The sequence below is a fragment of the Gossypium hirsutum genome, chromosome A10 (assembly GCF_007990345.1).
Source record: "Gossypium hirsutum isolate 1008001.06 chromosome A10, Gossypium_hirsutum_v2.1, whole genome shotgun sequence".
Taxonomy (NCBI): Eukaryota; Viridiplantae; Streptophyta; class Magnoliopsida; order Malvales; family Malvaceae; genus Gossypium; species Gossypium hirsutum.
The window spans coordinates 81,862,075-81,887,734 of NC_053433.1; the positions used below are offsets into that span (position 1 = coordinate 81,862,075).

At 31.7% G+C, this 25,660-nt stretch overlaps 1 protein-coding gene across 1 annotated transcript; it reads right to left on the reverse strand.

The window, feature by feature from the left end:
* Window positions 1-10,603: 10,603 nt before the first annotated feature.
* Window positions 10,604-15,244, reverse strand: LOC107896776 ((+)-neomenthol dehydrogenase). The gene is made up of 4 exons (XM_016822047.2): window positions 14,691-15,244; window positions 14,300-14,561; window positions 11,256-11,438; window positions 10,604-11,174 (listed from the first exon to the last, which is right to left on the reverse strand). Exons 1-4 carry the CDS (start codon window positions 14,753-14,755, stop codon window positions 10,782-10,784), a joined length of 903 nt encoding a protein of 300 aa, XP_016677536.1. The 5' UTR covers window positions 14,756-15,244; the 3' UTR covers window positions 10,604-10,781.
* Between the last annotated feature and the right edge of the window lie 10,416 nt (window positions 15,245-25,660).

Here is a 25,660-nt window from a genome sequence, read left to right on the forward strand (position 1 = left end):
ACTAAAATCTTTAGTGTTAATTACATTATTAAATTGACATTATTATTAAATTTAAAGTATTAAAAAATAGAAATTATACTGTATATCCACGTTAGATTGTATTTTGAAATGCTCACTGTGGTATTCAAAATAAAATGTACAGCTACAACCACCCTGGACCAATCAAAGCACTTTGCAGTTGGGGTTGACGAAAACACTAGTTGACCTGATGATGTTATGGAATATATGCAGAAGGAAATTGGGGGAATTTCTACTTTGCCTTCACTAGATAAGCTTACCATACCATGGAAAATGAAGCCATCAGGCGCCAATGCACTTGTACCTACTTTAGAGACAATGGAAACAGTGGTGACCAACCTTACAAATCCTAAGGAGGCCATGGTTACCATGAGTGCTAAGATGGTGTTAGCAAAAGAGGTGGAAGGGTTGCCATGTGTCTATTTCCATCTCTTTTCTTTTCATATTAGGGTTTAGGGTTTTTTATTTAACAACATTGATGTGCAATTTTCAAGGCTGTGGCAATCCTGAATTTCGTAGTTTAGAAATTTAAATGATTTCAATTATTATGTAAATGGTAAGAACGAAGTGAATGAATTAGTTGATATATATATACTTGTCAAATTGAAAAATATTGTTAAAGATTTTAAATTCATTACTAAATAGACTTCTAACAAATCTTTAAATTTTGAGAAATGATCATGAATATTATGTTCCTAAATAATTCACTACTCAATTTACATTGTTTTTGAAATTCAAATACAAATTCTGAAATACTAGTTCCAAACACTACATAAAAGAATATTGTAAACAGCATGATCTAGATTAGACCTGATCATAGGTTGGGCTAATGCCAAAATTTAGCCCCTTTTTTAGATTCGATTCGACTTGAAAAATGTGCCTAAAATTTTACCCAAGCCCGCCCTAGACAAAAAAATGCTAAACCCGAGCTCGACTTGACCTACCCATATTAATTTTTTTATATAAAAACAAATCTAAAAAATATAATACTTCAAATGCACTAAAAAATATTAACATAAATGTTTCCCAACAAATTAAAAATACATTAAAAAAGTTTTTATATTTAAATAACACTAAGATAGTTACAACTTAGCAAGCAAACGACTCTAAAATAGTATTAAAACTAACAATAAAATAAGAGCTATACAATATTTAAACAATAACAATAAAATAGTAGCAATATAATAGCAAAATGACAACAAAACAGCAGCAGGAAAAAAAATTTAGGCATATTCGAGCTAAGTCGGGCTTGGGCCAAAAAAAATCTTACCCAATGCTCGATCCGTTTTCTTACTTTTTGTTCAAGCCCATTTTTCGAGCCTATATTTTTGCTTAAACCCTTCCTCTTTTTGGGTGAGCCTTCAAGCTTGGACGGTAGCCTAGCCCATGATTAGGTCTAATCTAGATGTTGTTGGTATCTTTGAAACCAGTGTGATTAGGGATAAAGAAATCAATAGAATGATTTCTTCCTTTATCTTATTGGATTGAAGCTTGGGGTTTCTTTAAGGAATATGGATATGTGGAAACACAAAAATATATAGACTTTTTCAGTACCTTTTGAGCTCTAATTCATGTAGTTTCGTAGTAAATTTTGTCAAAACTCACACTTTAATTATAAAATAATTAATTTGCACTTAAATCATTAACATATTGAATTTTAATGATTTTTATAATAAATTTTCACAAATTTATTTTATTTTCGATAGTTTTGCACAAAAGGTGAAAATTAGCTCGGCAGACACCTTGAAAGGCTTGAACCGTTGGGGAATTTTTGCATCAAGCGAACCAAGGGAAATATTAAATATTTTTCCAGCCAAGGTCGATCCAATTTATGATCATTTTATATACTTTATATTTAATTTTTATTCAAGTTAAATTGGGTTAAAAATTAATATAAAGCCTGAAAGAGAAAATGCCCAGTGTGCTAAGCATTAAAGACAGATCTAATAAGAAAGTTTGCAGCCCAAAACCGACCCAATAACCTGACCCAATCAGCTTATTTAGCTGATTAAATTAATTGCAAAATAACCTCAAAATCCTATTCAAACCCCTTTACTTTTTATGCCTTTGAAGATTTGCCCAAGCTAAATTTAGCAGAGTTTGAAACATTCAAACTTTGCTCCATATGCGGCCAGCCAAGGGAAGTGAATGGCTGCTAAATATTTTTTATTTTTAGTAGCCACTTCCACCTATAAATACCCTTTTTCGCCTATTAACTCAACACACCTCTAATTTCATACTTCTCTTTCACTTTCACTCACTCCTCTCATTTGTTTTCCATTTTTCTTTCTTGTCCCTTCCTTGCCGATTTCTCTATTGGAAAAGAGCCCTTCAACCACCTCGGGTAGCAGTATTTAGGTGTTTGTAGAAGCCTCAGTTCAGCAGAACAAGCAGAGAAGGAGGAGCGGAGCAAACTTGTAACGCCCTGAATTATGTAATAAGTTTTTGTGAATTTGGTCATAAATAAGTATCTACTTCAATGGTTGAGTGTTCTGATTGTGTGTTTGAGGTCTTGGGTTCAAGTCCCATAGTTGGAAATTCTTCTATTTTTTGATCCTAGCCTCATCCCTTTTTGGTGGGTTTATGTTATATTTTCGGTAAACTTATATCAGAATTAGCATGCTGGTTTAAGTGGTAAGCTGTTAGCTTGCCTTAGGGTCTTCTATTCAAACCCTCGTGTGAGCGAATGATGTTATTTTTTATTTGTGAGTGTGTGCCGATTGTGTAGTAGAAGTTCGGTGGGATTGAAATTCTATAATAGTTAGATGATGTTAATGGGTCAGATTCTGTGGGATTGTGGTTGGTTAGTAAAAGAATGGGATAGTGTTTTAATTTTATTTTTTTCCTTCTCTTTCTTTCCCAAAATTCCTCCCATTTGAAGTTTTCTTTCTCTGTTTTTTGACAAAATTTCCTTTCTTCATATTTTTGATTTCATCACAAATCTTTTTTCAATCGTGGTGTTTTAAATTTTTTATTTTTCTCGTTCGATTTGGTAAGTAGAGTTTTTCTTAACTCTAGCTTTTGATTTCTATAAACCTGATTAGAATTATACCTTTTGATATGGTGTATTGGGTGTAAATTGGAGAATTGAAATTCTGTGAATATGTTGCTTAGAAGAAGTCCAAGACGCGGTTTGGACGCCTCCAACGACGTAGAACTCGTGTAGTGGTTGTTCGTAAGAGGTTTCGAAGGTCTCAAGATTGCTTTCTCATAAAAAACAAACCAAGTGTGTAACGAAAACAGGAAAAATGACAATCAGTGAAAGCTGAAAATTTGGCTTGTTGATGCCACACGGTCGTGTGTCGTGTGCCCGACCGTGTGGTAGGCCGTGTGTGTGACAGGTGTGTGTGTGTGGCCATGTGATATGTTTAGGCAAAAATATAAGCCTGAAAAATGGGTTTGGACAAAAAAAATAAGGCCCATTTAAAAAATGAGTAGAGCCTCGGGTAAGGCATTTTTGGCCCGAGCCCGGCCCTACCCGGCCCGAATCCACTAAAGGACAAAAAAAATCTACTTTTTTAATATTATTTTTTTGTTGTTTTCTACCTATTTTGCTACCATTTTACTATTATGTTGCTACTATTTTGTTGTTATTGTTTGGATATTGTATAAAACTTATTTTATTGTTAATTTTGTTATTATTTTAAAGACATTTGTTAATTTTGTTATTAGTTTAGAGACATTTGCTTGTTAAGTTGCATCTATCTTAGTGTTATTTAAGTATATATATTTTTTAAAATTTATTTTCAATTTGTTGGGAAATATTTATTTTGATGTTTTTAGTATTTTTGATGTATTATATATTTTTTAAAATTATATAAAAATAATATAAAAATTAATATGGGTGGGCAGGGTTGGGCTCGGGTATTAACATTTTTATCCAGATCGGGCTTGGGCAAAAATTTAGGCTCATTTTTCAAGTCAGGCCAGCTCGGTCCTAACAAACGGGCTTGAATTGTTAGTTATGCTCAGCCTATGATCACCTCTAATGCATCACAAGTATCCAAAATGACATAATTTGGCAAGTATCAAAAGGTACCAAATCCAAACAACTTATGCATGCCAAAATCATCAACTAACATTCAACTATGTACTAATACGGCCAAAACATAAAAAAAAACTTTCGATATTTATGTTGGATAGTGTGATAGATCTCCGACGAGCTTCCAAATCGATCGAGCTTCTGATAATCTATAAAAAAATTAAAAAAGAAAACACGTAAGCAACGAGTGCTTAGTAAGCTCGTATAAACTTAAACTATACTTACCACTTCATTAATAAAACTCATAGATTAACGCAAATCATTACCAAAACCATAAGTATATTATAGGTCAATTATTACACCATCAATTCACGAATTAGTAAATTCGCTTATACATTACATAAATGAAATTATTCATAGCATAAGTAAATTTCTCATATACAAGCACATCATTTAATTTATCAATCTCTTTTTACTTATAATATCATGTTGCATTTGAAATCATCCATAACATATGAAATTTACCATTTATGAACATAACCTTTAATTCATCAACAATATTATAATTATCAACCTTTTCATAAGTTTGTGAACCATTCCATTTACTTACTTACCATTCCTTTCCAAATGTTTAGCATAAGCCTAAACATCATCATCAATATACAAATTAGTACGTTTATACATAATTCATTTGGATTAACCACATCATAAGCCATTTTCATGAGAAAATACATCATTCATTATTTCCATGAACATATGAATAATACCATTTGTAAACTTACCATTTCAATCCCTTTTTTTGCCTGTTGAACCACTTAGAATATCATCGGATAATTGGGAAAGCTCACATGAAGTGTGCTTAAACATATAATCGTAACCTTTCCTTTACATCGTTGCTCACATGAGTTGTGAAATAGGTCTGGTTACACGAGCTAAGGGTCGGAATATACGCAACATGATACTGCTCACATGACTTGTGGATAATCTACAACAAATGCAGGACCTTAGCCATCGATAGGACATTCAAGACCAGCACTGAAAACATGAAATCCTTAATGACATGTCATTTGTATCCTACGAATTTCTAAGGTTCAACCGTGACTCGATATCCATCAATTCATCATAGCTTCACTACATTTATGTTTTGATTCATTAACATCAAAACAATATAATAAACATTCAATTTAAACAACATTTTAGTGATTATAGTTCATACAAACTTACCTGGTTAAATTGTAGCAATGACTAATTATAGGGGCTATTTGATAATTTTCTCTTCTCATCGACTTTCCTCTCATTCTTGATCTAAAATAATAATTCCATTCAATCCACTTATCCTAACATAAAAACCAATTCATTTTATACAATTAAGTCTTTTTTGATATTTTACGAAATTGCCCCTAACATTTTACTTTTATTCAATTTAGTTCTTAAGCCCAAATCATGCACATTAACCATTTTTATTCAAATTTCATTTCAACCGAATTATTCACTATTTCTCTATAGCCCATACATATTGTTATTTCATACCAAGTCCTTGTACTTTTATCACTTTAAAGATTTAGTTCTTGAACATTAAAATTACCAAAAAATTTCTTTACAAAAAAGTCTTATCTAGCAACCAAGCTCAATAATATTTTATAAAAATTCAAGAATACACTAAATTAATTAATGGAATAACCCAAAACATTTGAAATTTTTACAAATTAGACTTCGGGTTAGCTAAATCGAGCTAATACGAGCTCAAAAACATAAAAATCACTAAAAATGGGATCAAAACACTTACCATGTACCCTAAAAAAATTTGGCCGAATGGTTTTCCTCCCCTCACCATAGCCATTCGGTTGATGAAAATAAAGAACGAAGAAGATGATAATTTTAGGTTAGGTTTATTTTAGTTTATATTATTTAATTACTAATATAACATTTAAAATTTATAAAATTTACCATGCAACCTATCCATGAATATCCACTCACATTAAATATGGTATAATTGTCATCCAAGTCCATGAATTTACCTTTTCATAGTTATTAGATCCATTTAACTAATAGCATTCGACTTTTGCACATTTTTTAAATTTAGTCCTTTTCACCTAATTACCCTTTTAAACATCAAAATTTCTTAATGAAACTTTAATACTACCTTAATAACACTCCATAAATATTTAATAAAATATTTAAGGATCGATTTGTAGAAATTAGGTCCCGATATCTTATTTTTTAAAACCACTTGATTTAGGGTCTTACTAGTTGAACCTAATTGTTCTTCCATTCAACATAAGTTATTAAATCAAATTTCACTATTACACCATATATTATTTATAAATATTAAATAATAATATTTACAGACTCACATGTCAGATTTGTGGCCCCGAAACCACTGTTCCGACATCATATAGAAATTGGAGGGTCATGGAGAATGGCTTGCAAATGATGGTACCAGAAACCCTTAGAATATTAATATGGTTGTTATATTGAGCCAAATGGTCTTCCAGATCCCTTGATCCTTTTATGTGAACTTTGGGAATTTGAATAAGGATGAGATATTATTGGCGAGAACTTTCGGGACGAGTGGTTCATTGGAGTAATTCTAGACAAGTCTGTTTGCTTTAACCCATTTCATTCATTACATCATTTCTGCTTTGAAAGCTTTGAGTTGCTCTTCTACAGAGATGTTTTTGCCTTAAGAATATTGGTACACTGTCAGGAGGTCATCATTATTTTCATGACAATTTTCGAGGTCATCATGCATGTTGTCTCCACGGAGGGTTGACGAAGCTTCATCTTCTTGGCAACCTAGGTTCTTTTGCCTGGGCACCTCTTGTGTAGACCTTAATTCACCAATCAACTACTTGTTCTGAGCATTCCTTTGATCGAAAAGGCATTATTGTTCTTGTTGCACCTTGAAATGACGCTCCTGCTGAGAGAGTTGCTTTTCCAATCGCCATAATTTCTATTGTGTCTTTGAATCATGAGGTTCAGACCCAAAAGCTAGCTAATGAGTGTTGGATCTGGTGCCCTAAGTTTAGTATTTTTATTTATGTACACGTGTATTTTTTTCGAGCAAATTGGTTTAATAAAATTATCTATGAATTACATTAATACCTTATGTATATTATCTTTAATGGTTTTTGCACGCAAAGCAACATGGAAGCAAATATTAACTTACTAGTTATGCAATGTTTAACTAATACTAAGTAGTATTATGTGGTTGAATCATAATACGAAAAGCTTATATTAGTAGATGAACCTAAACATGTCCTTAGTCTAATTGGAAATGAGCAAACCGATTGAAAGACTAATATGTCGTCTATCAAGTCCAATTAGGGAGATGTTTTATCTTAAGCATCAAAGCAAATGACTCTCGGAAGATAGAGAAAAAGATGTGACTGATTGGATTTATAGTACATTAGACAAGACCTAAGTAGTCAGTGTATGAATTTACTCACTTGTGACATTTATAGTATGGCATACCTTAATCTTAAGTGAAAACTGGTGCGTTGGATATACGACTTCTGCACTATGTAGCACCATTCACAATAGTAGAATTCATAGACCTAGAAATGGGCAAATGATATCATCTAATTGGCATTTCGTGATAGATGAAAAGTAAACGTGACCACGAGTCATTTGTCTTTATGATAAATGACTTAATTACTAATTAATAGTACCATAAGATAAAATATAATCATATTAGGAGAACGGATTTATCCCACAGAGATTAAGGATATTTTATAAGGGTAACATACTTATTACAAGGTCATTGGACGAGCACTGGTCGAGTAGCTTTCATAATGATATGTAATTGGGGAGAGCTTGGTCACGATACTATAGTGGAATAACTTCGTGACTAAATGAGTTTATAATTAATAAGTGAAAACCTGGAACTTAATTATAAATCATTTGAGCCCTAATTATATATGTTCAATCGGTTCCTCTGCTAGCTCATTGAAACTAGAAACGAATTGCATTTAGAATCAAATGAATAGAACGGAATGAGATGGTAAAGTGAGAGAAATATGTTAGATTTGGAAATGAATATGGTTTCTCACTAAGTATGGAAATGACCTGAAAATTAATTTAATTTTTTTGAATTATTATTAAGTAAATAATTGAAGCCAGAAAATGGAATTAAATTAATTGGTCATTTTGAATTCGTTAAATATGAAAATTAAATATATTTTCTCATAGATTCTTTTACGATAAAGTTGTCATGACTTTAACGAAATTAGAATTTGGTTGAGAAAATTATTTAATTGAAAAAATAATTTATTTAAATTAATTTAATGAATATTATTTATTTGGGGAAATAGAAAAAAAAACATGTACTGGATTGGATTAAATTATAAAGTACTAGATTAAAAGTTTAGGAACCACATTTAATTGGACACAATACAAAAGAGACCCAAAACCCCTCATAATAAGTATGAGGGGCAGCAACTCTAGTATAATTAACCAAGGTTAGTCATCCCTCTCTCTTAGTAGAAGTAGGGGACTTGTTTTTCTATCAGATAAGCATTATTTGTATTCTACTAATTCATTAGGATTCTTTTTATCTCTCTTTATAAAATGATGGCACTGATAGAGCTATTTATACATATGTTTTCAATATTATTATTTTGCCCAAAAATAGTCAGAATTTATTTGTAAGTATAAATTTTATTTTCGGGAATAACAAATCTACTAGTTTTTATATATAGAGAGAGATACTTTCTTATTGAAAGAAAGAAAATTATTTTCGGTTCTGTGTTTGATTCATGATTGTTCAAGCTCACGCTCGAAGTAATTCATGGTACGAGAATAGTGGAGAAGGTCGTTTAGTTGAAAGTCGTGAATGTTAAAGATTCGTCTCGTACAAAGCAGAAGTACTTTTTAGGAACAGTTTTATTGCTATATATATCACAAATTGACTCGGTTTTCAAATTTTAATTTTCGTTGTGACAGAAAACAATTTTTGAACCTAATTTTTTTCAACAATTGGCATCAGGGTCAAGTTGTACTCTGTTTATAATAAAAATCGGTACTGAAATTTCCTTCTTCTTCATGTTTGGTTAATTTTTTATAAGGTGTATCATTCTTATAATTATTAGTATATTTTGGGTTATGTATATGAATGAATGTATTTTATTGTTTATATGATAAAATATTTTTTTCAAAGTTGTTCCTAGAAATTAAGTGGTTTAATTATTATGTTAATATATTTTGGGGATATGTAATTAGATCGTGGACTACCATTTCTATGTAGTAATTATTTTATTTCTCTAGTGATTTTTTAGCTTGCCACGTGTCTTCCTTCGTGGGAGGTACAACAGATTTAGAGAGCAAAATATAGAGCATTAGCTAAAGTTTAAAGGTCCTCAAAGGATCCGACAATTCCTTTGCCTCACCTTTAAACAATAACCTAACAAGGAAGCACATAAAGCTAAGCGACTAAGGTGGTCACCTCACCTCCTTCAAAATGTTGGATTAAGGTGAATCTGAATATCTCAGTGTAGATGAGGACTCTTTTTACTTCAATAGGGAGGTGTCTTAGCGTGGAAGCGGTGGGAGCTTATCAATGGGATTTAATCGTAGAATTGACATTAGTTCAATGGGGGCGACATACAATGGTCTCAAAGCTTACAGTGAGGTTGGTTTTTGACTAATAGAACTAGAATGTGATAGTTTTATCAATGTCAGTCGAAATGCTACATTGGACATTTCTTAACAACCGTTGAAGGATATCATGGAGTTATGCAATAAAGATTGGCAAGTAAGATTCACTCCAACAAAGATGCGGACCAATGGCAGCAACAACAGTTGATTATACCTCCTAGATGCAGGTATTCAAGCAACCACCTTTAGAAGCTTACTGGTTTTTCCTAGATGACTTAATGGGTGTGCTGGGTTGGGTGAATAAGTGGAGGGATGGGAGGAAGGAGTGGAAAAGTGGAAAGAAAATAAAATTAGAGTGTGTTTGGTTGGGAAAAAAAGTGGTAAGAAAGAACATAGGAGGGATGACCATTTTCTATCCCAATGCATAAAATCAATCTTCCAAATTGGAATGATGAGAGGATAGAAAATGAGAGAGAAATGTATGTTAGTTCAAAATTATACATTTTCAAATGTTTTATTTTATTTTCTATCATTTTTCAACTCTATCAAGTAATGGATAAAAAGAAAACTTTTTTTTCTCTCCATTTTTTCATCTTTCTTACCAAGCACATTTATAAAAGAAAAAAAAAATTATGTTTTCGATCTTTTTAATTCCCTACTCTTTCAATTTTCTTTCAATAAGTGTATTAATTATTACAATGTTTGAAATTTTGTATTAGAGGGCTCTACCCCTATTTCTACCAAAAATAAATAAATGAAAATTGAATTAGATAGGAGTTCATCATCCATGTAAAGAAAACTAATAGATTTGAAAACCAATCTAAAATCATTTTTAAATGATATATATTACTTGCAATGAAAAATATTTTATTTAGACTTTTTTAAAATTTATAAAAATTTAAATTAGTAAAAATAAAATTATACTTTAGCCCCCTAAAATAGAAAAATTTTAATTTAATCTTTTAAAAATTATAAAAATATAGGTATAAAATAAATCTAATATCCGTATTGGTAGAAGATATTTTATTATCAATACTCAATAAAGGCGGTAAGTTTTAATTCTATTTCAGATTTGCACGTACTCTATATTTTCCAAAAGCAAAAATTCTTTGTTTTGGATCAACTTTTTCTTTTTCCTTTTTCTTAGGTTTGAAATAACTAATAATAATCAAAACTAAAAACTGATTTATAGTCTAGATTGATTATAAGGTCCAAATCCTAGAAAGAAGTGACCAGTAGGCAACTCATGCGGAGGAAGCAAGGCCAAGCTGACGGCAACTTCAGCGGCGGCATCAGGGGTGTGAGTGCCTTGCCCACGTGTCATGGATGTTTGAGTGTAGCCGGGGCAAAAGCAGTTAACACTTAATCTTCCTCCTTCAAATCGCTTCGCCAAAACCCTAGAGTAAGCGTTCAATGCCAGCTTTGACACTGAATAATCTGTCCATATTTGCGGCCACCCTTCCCTTTCCCATCTCCCTTCCTTCACGGCTTCAAGAAACATTTTTACTACGCCCTCAATTTCTTCTTCCGATAGCCTCTCCTTCTGTAGAGTTGCTTTTATAGTATGGTTTCTCACTTTCTGCAATATTACATCATTAACCCAAGCTGGGAACGTAAAAGTTAATAAAGCATATAAGTAAAGAAGATAATAGGAACTTACGTTAATGGAGCCAAGCCTGGAGCTAATGTTAAGTATACGACTTATAGAAGGAGAAAGGCGAAACAACGGCAAGAGTGAGTCAGTGAGTAACTTGGGTCCATGAAAATTGGTTTTGATTACTGTCTCTGCGAACTCCACAGAGTTCTCGTGGATATCGTTGAAGGAAACACCTGCATTGTTAACCTGAAAAACAATATATTTTATTATCTCCGCTATAATAAATATAATTTATTGACCTGATAAATAAATTGTAGTTATAATGATGAGGTGGGTGACGGTGGTAGAAAAATAATTAATAAAGTTGAAAAATGCAGAAAGAAAGAAGATTTGAAACAACATGGGTCGTTAAATTGTTAAGAAGTTGGATGTGATTCACATAGTCTGTATTACATGCATGAAAACAATAGTATATATTAACTGCAAATTGCATGAAGCTTGTTTAATTATTTTATATAACTATGTGTAGATAAAATATCATTTTTATCATTTAAATAATGATTTGGATCCCAAAAAAAAAATAAAAAAAAAGAGTCTATCCCGTCGGACAGACTGCCATCTAAAAAACAAAATAAGATTCTTAATATAATAATTGATGTCATTGTCAAATAAGGCTGGCTACAAAATAAATTTTGAATTATATGAAGTGATAGTAAAATATTTATATCACTACTATGAGACTCTAATTTAAATAAATTAATTAATTAAAGTTTTAACCTTCAAAATCTTATTCTGTTTTGATATTGCATGAACTATTATTTCGTGCCATCCGATAATGTACAACTTATCATGTTGGGTAACTTTTTTTTATTTAATTTTTGGTAAATTTGGATACAAATATCAAAACGAAACAAAAAAATTCAAATAACAAAGTGAGAAATTGGGCATAATACTTATATTGATTGATAATTATAAAGATTATATGATAAAAAATAATTATAAAGATTATATATCCAAATCTTAAGAGTAAAATTAATTGTCATAAAACACACATCAAATGTAATCTAGATCAAAATAATTTTAGATAAAACCTTTAAATTAATTAATTTATATAAAATAAGACTCCAACCTAAACCCAAAGAAAACATTTGCAACTCAATTTCTGGGCTAACGATTCTTTTCACAAATATTTTCATTATTAATCTAATTAAAATAAAACAATTTATCTCAATTTATATATAGTCTTCCACATAGAAATGTAAAACCCTAATTAAAATGAGGTTGAGAGTCATCTTTGTCATTTGACATAATCATGATTTTCAACTTTGAATCTCCCGTCCGGCGATCGCATTAATTTGTAAACAGTAAAGAGGGCAAATATATACCTTTAGTTCAGTTATTAATTTTTTATATAATGACAAGGAGGAAATTCTAAAATCTTGAAATTTTAAATCAAGTTATTTTTTTCTAATTTGATTTCTAATTTGTTGATTAATTTGTTTGATTTTAATTATTATTTTTTATATAATTACAAGTGTTGTTATTTATTTTATAATCTTATCTAATTATATTTAGATAAGTGATATTCAAATAAAGCATTTTCAAGAATGTCAAATTATTTAATTTTTTATATGAAATCTTTGCTTATAATATTTATGAAAAAAAAATCTTCTCTAATCATTTATATTTGACTATTGTGTGACTTTTTTTTTATATATTTTTTATTTTCTTTAATCAAGATTGTTGGGAAATATAATATAAGTTTGTTTGTGTATGATTATATGTATTTATGAGTCGAATTGAGTTAGATTCAAGATAAATCAACGTTTGATATAAACAAATTTCATGTTTGTCCAAATTTAGCTTGGTTCAAAATATGAACCTAATCTTTTTACCTATAATTTCTCATATTTATAAACCGTTAGTCTAAACTTGTTTTAAGTCCGCTTATGTTAAGTTTTTAAAATTATGTTTTTTTTAGTTTATTGTTTAATAATTTAGTTTTGTTTTTATTAAATTTTTAAATATAATCAACTTAACATATTATTGGATGTTTACAATATAATATTATCTATTATTATAAATTTATATTTATATTATGTAAATTACATAATGTATAAAAAATTAGCAGACATATTAAGTCAAGGTTGGGCTTAAATGTTATATTCTAACATGACTCGTATTTTAAATAAGTTTAATTTATTTTGTTCAAGCTCATTTTTTAAACTTGATATTTATTGTTTAAACCCTCTTAAATATCAGATTAATCTTCTAATTTGAGCGAGTAGCTCAACTCTTAAATATTATATTTACTCACGAAACGTATAGTACAGTATATTTTAGTCATGAAAATATATATTATATATGCAAATAATACAATAAGAATTATATATTTATTGTCATGGCACAGTAACTTTGGCATATTTAAAAAAAAAATTCTTATAAGAAAAATTAAAAGCAGTTTCCTTTTTAATAGAAAATCACTAAAAAATGAAATTTCAAAAGCAGTGAAACTAGTTTTCTTGTGTTCATATTATAGATAGGGGCAGAAGCATTTTCCAAGTTTTACGTATTTGAAAAACAAAAGGCTTGACTTGAATAGTTGTGTTGGATTTGATTGTATTTTAGATTCATAAATTTAAATCCAAATACATTGAATTCAATCCAATCCAGTCCTATCTTTATTTACTTTTTCTAATTTTGAGTCTTATAAAAGTTGTTGACTTTATTGGAATAAACCCTTGAGTTGAAGGCTTCACTTTCGATTCAAATCATCTATTATAATCATCACTAACATACTTCAATTTTTTCAAATTTCTTCATACTTTAGTATGTTTAACTTAATGTTTAATTTAAAGAAAGGATGGTATGAAATTATGATTCTATTTTATTTTTATTTTTTTTTATTAAAAAAATAATAAATTAGATATTTTCTTTTAATTTTTAATCTTTTTATTTTTTTCTATTCAAAAGAAAATGCTAAAAATAAAAAAAGTAAATATCTAATTTATCATACTTTAACAATGACATAAAATCATAATTTTATATAATCTTTTCTTCAACGGCAGTGGAGATTTATGAAATAAGGAAGTGAGAGATTTACTTACAAGAATATCCAGTCCTCCAAATGTTGTTTCCACCCACGACACAAAGGTTTTAATGGAAGCAGCCTTGGAAACATCCAGCGCAAAAAACCGCACATTATCAAGCCCTTCTTCCCTCAATTTCTCGGTAGCTTTCTTCCCTCTTTCCTCTTCCCTCGCCGTCAATACCACCGTTAATCCCAGCTCTGCAAATCGCTTCACCACAGCCAGACCTATACCTTTGTTAGCTCCGGTCACCACCGCAACCGTGTCTCCGCTCCACCATCTGCCACGATCGTCAAATACCCATGTTAAAACATCCAAATGGGCATCGTATTGCATCAAGATTTTCGAGAATTTAGAGAAATTCCAGTATCAGGAAAAAAAAAGAAAGAAAAAAAAAAGGGATCGTTACCTATTTGATGCATAGAGGGAAACCATAGACGAGAAATGGAACTGATCAACTAGTTTTGATTCCATTCTTTTTGTTTACAAGAGATCAATTTCTGCAGTTTGTGTTATATAGAGAGAGGAGAAAGGAATTAAGATGGCATTATTGTATACAAGGAGAGATGACTGTAATTCTTTAACTATATACATCTTAGGTAATGGGCAGATTTGAACTTTATATATATATATATTTCAATTTGTAAACTATAATTTTTTAAATAATTAAAAGTTTGAAAATTTTACTTTTTATTTCAGAAGAAAAAAAAAAGAAATTTCACAAAAATATGAAAATTGTTTTGTATTTTTAAGAAATAAATTAAAATTAAAATTAAATCCTTCACACATGAAAGTTGTTAATAAAAAAGAAAAGCTGAGACTTTGAAAACCACACTCCAATTGCATTGCATGTTTACATTCACAAAGTTTAATGAAAAAGTTAGTAGATGGATGTCATTGCACATGTAGAAATTATTTTATATATGCTACGCAGGTACACCTCTAGACTTTCACCTTTTCTTTTATTATATTTTAAATAATTTACCCAGGTTAAGTAAGTCTCTAAAGCAAAAAGACACACATTTAGTATTAAAATATTAAACATGTAACCAAAATAATATATAAATTTTACATATAAATTTTACATTCATAAGTCTCATCATTAAAATTATATTATAAACATGATTTGATGATCAAAATATTTATCGTTTTAAATGCGATTTGAGTTTGAATCGCGTTAACTGTATTTATTTTTTGAATTTTATCTTATTTTTATAATTTACAAAAAAATATTATAAACCTTTGATTGTTTTATTTTCTTTTTTCTTTTTAAAAATTAATTCATACTTATTAAACAAAAAGGGAAAAAAAAAGATAAGGCTATCCATGCAACACAACAAAAGAAAATGCAAGCCTCCTCTCTCCTTCAGACACGTGGCAGGTTGTATACCACCGCAAGTCCGTATAAGGGTTTTTTTTTTTTAGTTTGGAGGTTTATTTTATATTTAGGTTAAAATTTACTTCAAATCCCTATATTTTTTATATTTAAAATTTAATCCTTTTCTATTTAAAAGAATCTAATTACTTTATTTTTAAATTTTCAATATTTAACTTAAATGGTTACGTTGGTTAAAATTATTTTATCAAAATTATTATTATGACATTTTAAAATAAAAAAATGATGATGACAATGTCAACAAAAAGTATTTAATGAATTTAATTTATCAAAAGAAATTTAATCATGTTATGAAATAAATTTATATTTTTAAATAAAAACTAAACAAATAAATTTCTTCAAATTTTAAATATACGAAAACAATTTAATCCAAAAAAATTGTTATTTATTGTTATGGAAAGAAACAAGGAAAATTTTAGCAACGGATAATGACAGACAAATTTTGTACCAAAAGGCGATTAAGGTAAAATTTATTGATCACGACTTCAGAATTAAAATAAGATGTTCCAGTAACGGGCTTAATAACTGACACATTTTTATTTTTTAATTAAATTTTGGATAAACTATATAAATGATCACCTAATTACGTTCATGTTTTTATTTTGATCGCTTAATTTTAAAAAATTTTAATTTAAGTACTAATATTTAAATTCATTCCTATTTTGGTTAAATTAATAACGGAAAGCATTTTTCTAACTGGCATAATGCACATTTAATCTTTAATATTTACATATTCTATCAATTTGATTCTAATTCTAAATAATTTAATAATTTTAACCCTTCACATTTATAAATTTTATCAATTTGATCCTTAGACTTCCTAACCAAAGCTTTTATATTTTAAAACAGAGGCATTCCACATCTATTAATTGTTTTGTTTATGGTTGAAATTATCCAATTTTATACATAACCCTTTTTGTTTATATTTTTAAGAAGTTGGTATTAGAAATTAACTAAACACCATTAAAAACAATAAAAATTTTAAATTTTAAAAATATAATATATAATAAATTTATATAAATAATTTAATGTTTGTAAAAAATAAATTTTCGCCCCGACTAGCATAACTTTAGTTTTTAATAAATTTGGTAAATAATTTGACATTAAATTAAATTATTAGTGATATGTACTGCTTATTTTAGATTTAAAAATTAAAAATAAATTATTAAAAATAAATATAACACATAATAATCTCTTAATAAATTTATAAATTAAAAAAATGATTATCAATGTAACAAAAGGAAATTCAATTACTTTTTCACTTTTTTTTCTTATGAAAAAATAAATATTCACAGTTTTTTATTATATAATTATTGATTGAATAATTGGATTTTCAAAGTCATGTTTTTAAAATTTTAGATTTAGTTCCCAATTTCAAGGACCAACTTTGAGAACTATATCTATGTACCTTGAAGAAAATATTATATTATTAACAATAAGAGTAAATCTAAAGTGTTTTTTTATTAAGATTTTTTCATTTTCTTTAGCCAAAATTTCATCAATCAAAGGGTTATAAAATATTATGTTTAGAAGAGAACTAATAAAAAAAAAAAGGAAATCAAGTTTCAAGATAAACTCATTAGTATGGAATTGGCTCGGAAAATGGCTAGTTAGTTAAGAGAATTTTTTTTCCCCTTTTATGCGTTTTGTAAATTTATAGATGTGGAATACATTTATTTTAAAAGTTGAAAGCTTTATTTAGGAAGTTTGAGGATCAAATTGATAGAACTTGTAAATAGGAAGGTTTAAAATTTTAAATTAGGATCAAATTGATGGAATATATAAGTATTGAGGACTAAATGTGTTATTATAACAATTAAAAAAAAACTTTTCATTATCAATTTAACTTTGGGTGACCAAAATAGGAATGAATTCAAACATGAGTGCCTAAATAAAAAAAATTCAAAGATAGGTGACCAAAATAGAAATGCGGGCATAATTGGGTAATAACTAAAATTTTAAAAATTAAATTGAATTCAACTTGATTTTTGTACATATATGAAAGTTTGAATAAGATGAAGTCTTCTATTTTAGATAATATATTAAAGGTTTAATATATATACATATATATTAGAGTTAATTTTTTTTAATGTGGTACATGTGTTTTTTATCAATGTAGTATTGGTATTCAATAAAAGTTAAATATTTTTGTACCCAAAGATAATAATACTAACATATCACTGTTTAATTCCGCTTTAGGGTTGATTGATGAATGTTAATTTCTAATATTATTAGCTTTGAATTGTTTGTGATTTTGTTAATAGAATAAATTCAATGTTAATTGAGAATTTGTTTAATTTTGTGTTTACTTTTAAAAAAAATATTATGGTTGTGATTTTTTTGAGTTTTACGGATGATTTGATAAATGTTTGTAACACCTGACCTAGACAGCAGATCGGAATGCAAGACGTCATATTCGTTGCTGGAGCAACTCAAATAATCAAACTTTCAAGTAGCGGAAGTCCATAATAAATTTTTAACCAAATGTAAATGGGTGTAATCATTATGAATAAGGCTCACTACAAACGTATGAGGTCAAAGGTATTAAAAAATGGGGCCAAGATATGCATCCTGGGCTGAAAAGTCAATGTAAGAGCTCGATTTTTAGTGCTACCAGAAAAGATAGTTTCAGAATCCCATTTTCGTAAATTGAGTTCATAAATATTAAATATGAATATTTATGGAGTTGGTATAAAAATATATTTAAGTTTGGTCTAGTCAATTTTGTTTATTAATTATTTGATTTAGGTATAGAGACTAAATTGTAAAAGTCCAAACGCTATAGGTTTTTAATTGGCCAAAGATTTAGGGGCTTAAATTGCAAATAACTAAAGGTCTAAAATGAAAATTTAACCATTTTTGGAATATGTGATAGTAGATGATTAATTTTAGATGTTACCAAGGTTCAACATTTGTTGCGGATACTCAAATACATGTGACACGGTTTTAGCTTGGATGAGTAACCTGATGTCAGTTTAAAGGTTTAGCCTCGACGGGGAACTTGACATGTATATATTTATTCAACTTGGATAAGCAATCGAATGTGTCGCTATAAAGGTTTAGTCCAGACAAGTAACCTAACACGAAAATATTCAGCTCGAACGAACAACTAGTGTGGTGTAGTTACTTATGTATCCGAGTCCATTTACTACAGTTCATTGGGTGAAATAGTTTATATGAAACGAGAAATTGAAATGAGATGAAATGAACTCGATGTTTAGATGAAAGATTATTGAATTATTTGAGTGTAACAGCCCGATTTTAGGCTAGTTAGAATAGTGGTCTCGTGACCACAAATTCAAATTCAGAGAAATTATTTTATTATTATTTTGGAGTCATAGCATGTTTATATTAGTACATGAAAAATTTGGTGAGTTAATTTTGACGTTTGTAAGCCCAATTGCGAAAAAGGACTAAATCGCATAAAGTACAAAAGTTCTATTTTGATAGCTAGAGGTGTTATTTTTTTTAGAATCAAAATTGGAGGATTTTAAAGGGAAATTGGACCCCTAGAAATAGAGTGGTCGGCCATAGGAGACATATGTGGTCAAAATTTTCAAAATTTGTTTGGTTAGGTGACCAATTTTGACTAAAATAGAAATAAAATAAAAAAGATGATATCATCCCTTTATCATCTCTATTCCCCACCAAAAATTGCCCATTAAAGGGGGGTTTGAGAGCTTAAAATTTTCAGCAACTTGAAGCACTCACAAGTAAGTGGTTCTCATACCCTTTGTGGATGATTTTTGTATTTTTGAGACCCTTGTAGCATGAGCTTTCAAATGAGAGGTATATCTTGAAAAATGGTTGAAGGTCTAGAGTTTTTCCATGAGAGTATTTAGGGTGTTTTCTAAAATTTTATAGAAGAATATGAGTCTTAGTTATGAAATAGACAACTTTTGTGAAATGTGTTACCATGAAAATACTTAAAGGGACTATTTTGCACAAGTTGTAAAATAATTGATAAATGTGTGAAATAGAGAGATTTTTGGGTTGCTATAAGATTAAAAAGAGTTCATCTAGGCTTAAGATAAGAGGAAATTCGATAAAAATAGATTTTCCAACATATGGGTAAAATGGTCATTTTACTAAAGATGTGAATTTTTAATTGCTTAATTTTATTTAGTGATTAAATGAGTGCATTTTTCTATTTTAGATCAAGAATTTCCAAATCCAAACCTAGACCGGGGGAAAACCAAGCAAATTGACTAAACCAACTAGTTGTCATATTTTGTAATCCGAGGTAAGTTGTATGTAATTAATGCAACTATATTACTAATGTATGTGTTGAATTGTATTTGAATTAATATAGCATGAATTGCTTGATTGTGGAATTGAGATGGTATGATGATAATAGAGATAGTAAAGTTCCTGTTTGAACCTAGGAAATAAATCGGATATTCATGCCGTGACATATGAGTTATTGTTGGTTAGTGTAAGACATGTCTGGGACATGCATCGGCCACATTATGAGAGCCAGTGTAAGACCATGTCTGGGACATGGCATCGGCATTGAGATGAGAGCTAGTGTAAGACATGTCTGAGACATGCATCGGCCTCGAGACGTAAGCCAGTTTAAGACATGTCTGGGACATACATCGGCTACGAGATGATAGTCAGTGTAAGACCATGTCTCGGACATGGCATCGGCATCGGCATCTTTCCCATGTTTGGGGCTTAATGAATATCCGGTAGTGTTCAAAATGGTTCAACGGTGAACGTTGTATTCTTAAGCTAATGAGGAAAGTATAATACTGTGTTGTGAGTGGTACAGGTACCTAATTGGTACGCATGAGATATGAGCTCATTGAACAATATGTGATCAGTATGGATGGTAATGAGTAAGTTATGCTTATGCCTACCTTGGTATCATAAGCATGTGGATCATTGATAAAATGTTGTTGTTGTATACTTACTTATATATAGCTTACTAAGCTTTTATGCTTACTCCCTTTCCTTTTCGTTTCCTTACAAGGCCACCTATTTAGCTCCAGGATCATCGGAAGTCAGAGATATCGATCACACTATCAACCGAAGCATTCGGTATAGTTGGATATATTTTTGATTATGGCATGTATAAGACTTATAATTTATTATTTTGTGACTTTGAGAATTTGCCAAATGTATTGGCTTGGGTTGGAAACCCTTCATTTTGTATTAAGCCTTGATTGATGGCTAATATTCATTTTGAGTTTTATAAAAGATGCATTTTCATAGTTAAATGAATGTCTATTGTGACTGATCTGGTTGTATGAATTGTGCTTGTTTTGGTATTGGTTGGTATTTGCATGGAACAAGGTATGTAAGGGTGGAAATGAGGCTTGGTAAATAGCCTATATTGTCCACACGGATAGACACAAAGGCGTGCGTTTAGGCTGTGTGTGTCACACGGTCTATCCCATGGGCGTGTAGTTTGGCCGTGTGTTCCCTGCACGTAAAAATTTCAAGTTAGTATGCATGGCAATAAACATACGGGCAGAGACACAGCCGTGTGTCTCATCCGTGTAGAGGACACGGCCTAGTACACTGGCGTGTACCATGGCCGTGTGTCATTTTAGGAATGCTGACGTCAGAAACAAAATACCCAAGTTTTTGCACACGGGCGTGTACACTGACCATCAACACGAGCGTGTGTCTGGCTGTGTGAAAACCCCTGTAGGTGTGAATTAGAAATTAATTTCACACAGATAAAGGACACGAGCGTATCCCTAAGTGGGTAAGTCGTGTGAGTCACACAGGCCATTAGCACGACCTTGTCGAGTTGGTCACACGAGCGTGTGCCTTGTTTTAAGGAAAAAAATTTCATAGTTGGTTTAAGGACTCAGTTTAGTCCTGATTAGTTTCAAATGGTCGATTTGGGACTCGTAGGCCCATAATAAGAAGATTAAAGTAAAAATTGAAAAAGATTTAAATTGGACCGAGTTTGGGTGACTCGAGATTGTTTGTGTACATGAGATTACGTTACGTAATGCCTTGTACTCTGCCCCAGCGTAGGGTTACGGGTACGGGGTGTTACATTTAGAGGTATCAGAACTATGATTTAGTCAGTTTTAGGACTAACCTAGCGAGAGTACGAGTCTAGCTATACATGCCATAACTGTATATTGATAGTGTGATGATTTCTGACGATTATAAATTATGTTTTTATATAGTAAATGGATCCTGATATAGCTACAACGGATGACGTGGAAAGTAACGCGCCGACTCCCGCTGAAGGGACTGCGCCAGTAGAGAGTGAGCCTGTAACTATGGGCAAAGGCGGAGAGGCCAGAGAAGCCTACCTCCGGATGATGGACGTTTGGTACACAGAGTTTGTTCGTACAAATCTGAACACTTCACCTCCCTCAACTCCTCCGATTCCTCAGTATGCCCCGGTAGTTCCGCAAGGTGCGGACATGTTTAGAAGAGATAAGCCTCCGGTAGACAAGATCAGGAAATAACGGGCCGAGGAATTCCAGACTAGCATAGATAATGACCTGAAAAGAGCAAAATTTTGGTTGAAAAATACTCTTAGGGTATGTGATGAGCTAGCATGCACACCTGAAGAATGCATGAAATGCGTAGTGTCACTTCTATGAGACTCGGCTTATCAGTGGTGGAACACTTTCGTGTCCGTCATGCCGAGAGAAAGGATCACTTGGGAGTTCTTCCAGGGGGAATTCTGGAAAAAGTATATTAGCCAAAGATTTATAGACCAAAAGAGGAAGGAATTTTTAGAGCTAAAGCAAGACCGAATGTTAGTGGCAGAATATGAACGTGAGTTTGTTAGGCTTAGCAAGTATGCGCGAGAGTGCTTATCTACGGAAGCCACCATGTGTAAGAGGTTTGAGGACGGCCTCAATGAAGATATCCGAGTATTTTTTGGCATTTTAGAGCTGCAGAAATTTGTAGTACTTGTTAAAAGAGCCTGTAAAACCTAAGAGTTGATTAAAGAAAGGAGGAAAGCGGCTTTTGAGTCGCGGGATTCAAAGAAAAGATAGATGGAGAAATCACATTAGTCATCATCTAAAAGATCGAGAGAGTTCACTACCCGATTGAATGCTTCAGTGGGGTATTGATGGGGTATTCGAATAGGAACAAGAATCGGCAGAACACAACTTCGAAAGCCCAGACTACTTCGGTCGCAAGTATTGGTAGCATTCGGCCAAATAAGCCAGAATGCTCGCAATATGGTAGGCGTCATTTTTTAGAGTGCCGAGGGAATGAAAGGGGTTGTTTCGAGTATGGATTATTGGAACACTTCATCCGTGATTGTCCCAAATTGGATAAGAGAGAGAGAAGATAAGATGTGAAAGCAAGTAGTGCTCCCTTGAGGGGTAGACCACAAAAGAACCCCGGAAGTGGGGCTAGCAGTAGAGGCACGCCAAAAGATGTTGCGGTGAGGTCTGAGGGCAGAGCGCCTGCAAGGACTTATGCTATTCAAGCACGGGTTGAGGCAGAGTCTCCCGACGTGATCACGGGTACTTTTTCTATCCATGAAATACTTGTTGTTGCTTTAATTGACCCGAGATCTACTCACTCTTATATTTGTATGGATTTGATACCTCTTATGAATATACTAGTAAAGTCCACTGAGTTTAATAGAAGTGCCCATTACTATAGGCAAATATGTGCTAGCCGATCAAGTATGTAGGAATTGCTCTTTGACAATTAGAGGTCATTGTTTTCCGACTAATTTGATGTTATTGTCGTTTAATGAGTTTGATCTAATCCTTGGGATAGACTAGTTGACTTCTCATATTGTTGTAGTGGATTGCGGGAGAAAAGTTATTGAGTTGAAATGTGAAGACGGTAATGTTCTTCGAGTTGGACCAAATGAGTCAGATAATCTGCCTGTAATAATATCATCTTTGACTATCGAGAAATATTTGAGGAAAGAATATGAGGCTTATCTGGCTTTTTGTTGAATACTCAAGTGTCTGAACTGAAGATTGAATCGGTACCAGTGGTTTGTGAGTTTACAGACGTGTTTCCGAAAGAATTACCTGGATTGCCTCTGGTGAGGGAAATAGAATTCGAAGTTGAGTTAATCCCCGGTACAACACCGATTTCTATTGCTCCGTATAGGATGGCCCTAACGAAATCAAAAGAGTTAAAGACATAGTTGTAAGAGCTAATAAAAAAGGGCTTTATGAGACCGAGTTTTTCATCGTTGGGAGCTCCAGTACTTTTTGTGAAAAAGAAAGATAGGTCGATGAGGTTATGTATCGACTCTAGACAACTCAACAAAGTAACAGTGAAGAACAAGTATCCTTTGCCAAGGATCGATGACCTGTTTGATCAGTTAAAGGGAGCCACTATATTTTCTAAGATTAACCTGAGATCCGGATACTACCAATTAAGGATGAAAAAGCAAGATGTACCGAAGACTGCGTTTCGGACAAGATACGGGAATTATGAGTTCCTCATCATGCCCATTGGTTTGACTAATGCCCCGGTGGTGTTTATGGGTTTAATGAACCGTATTCTTTTACTGTATCTAAATAAGTTTGTCGTCGTCTTTATCAATTACATATTGGTTTATTCGTGTGATGAGAGCGAGCACGCGGAACATCTTAGAGTTGTGTTACAAACCTTGATAGATAAGCAATTATACGTCAAATTCAGTAAGAGTGAATTTTGGCTTAAAAAGGTCGGGTTCCTAGGACACATTATGTCGGGAGACGGGATTCGAGTTGACCCAAGCAAGATCTCGGCTATTGTAGAGTAGAAACCACCGAGGAATGTGACAGAGGTTCGAAGCTTTTTGGGCTTGGCTAAATATTACAAATAGTTTGTAAACAGATTCTCTATGATAGCTACGCCAATGACAAGGTTACTACAAAAGGATGTCGAGTTTGAATGGACAGAAAAGTGTTAAAAGAGTTTCGAGAAATTAAAAGCTTTGTCGACCGAAGCCCCAGTGTTAGTGCAACTGGAGTCGGGTAAAGAGTTTATGGTATATAGCAACGCCTCCTTAAATGGTTTGGGGTGTGTGCTTATGGAAGAAGGTAAGGTTATAGCTTACGCTTCGAGGCAACTGAAACCACACGAGAAAAATTACCCGACACATGATTTAGAGTTGACTACCATCGTATTCGCGTTAAAAATTTGGAGACACCATCTATATGGCGAGAAGTGTCGAGTGTTCACTGATCACAAGAGCTTTAAGCATTTGATGACTCAAAAGGAGTTGAATCTAAGGCAACGACGATGGTTAGAGCTAATAAAGGATTATGAGTTTATTATCGGCTACCACCCAGGAAAAGCGAAAGTAGTTGCTGATGCATTGAGTAGGAAACGATTATTTGTACTAAGAGCAATGAATGTCAGTATGGCCTTGTCTGATGATGGTTCAGTTCTAGCAGAATTGGGAGCTAGATCGACGTTTTTTCAAGAGATCCACGAAGCTCAGAAAAGTGATGAGAAGTTGCAAGCCAAGAAAACTCAGTGTGAATCGGGAGTTGAATTAGATTTTTGTATTAATAATGATGGATGTATAATGTTGAAGGATAGAGTTTGTGTACCCAAGGACAATGAGCATATTCAGAAGATTTTACGAGAAGCTCATAGCAGCTGTTTGTCCGTCCACCTAGGTAGTGTGAAAATGTATAATGACTCAAGAAAATGTATTGATGGTCGGGTATAAAAAGAGACATTTCAGAGTTTGTGTCTAAGTGCCTAGTGTGTCAGCAAGTGAAGGCTGAACACTAAGTACCTTTGGGTCTACTCCAACCTATCATGGTCCCCGAGTGGAAGTGGGATCAAATCACTATGGACTTTGTCTCAGGTTTGCCATTGACCCCGAAGAAAATGATGCTATTTGGGTTATTGTGGATAGGCTAACAAAGTTGACACACTTTATACCTATGCATACCAATTACTCCCTTGAGAGATTAGCTGACTTGTACATTTTCGAGATCGTGAGACTGCACCGAGTGCCCATGTCGATTATTTCAGATAGAGACCCAAGATTTATCTCGAGGTTTTGGAAAAAGTTACAA

Bases quoted from the DNA above. Each gene is read 5' to 3' on its own strand.
- LOC107896776 (XM_016822047.2), bottom strand. From the start codon at position 14,755: ATGGAATCAAAACTAGTTGATCAGTTCCATTTCTCGTCTATGGTTTCC. The intron at 14,562-14,690 runs GTAACGATCCCT...CGATCGTGGCAG, and splicing joins TCCCTCTATGCATCAAATAG to ATGGTGGAGCGGAGACACGG. The intron at 11,175-11,255 runs GTAAGTTCCTAT...GTAATATTGCAG, and splicing joins CCAGGCTTGGCTCCATTAAC to AAAGTGAGAAACCATACTAT.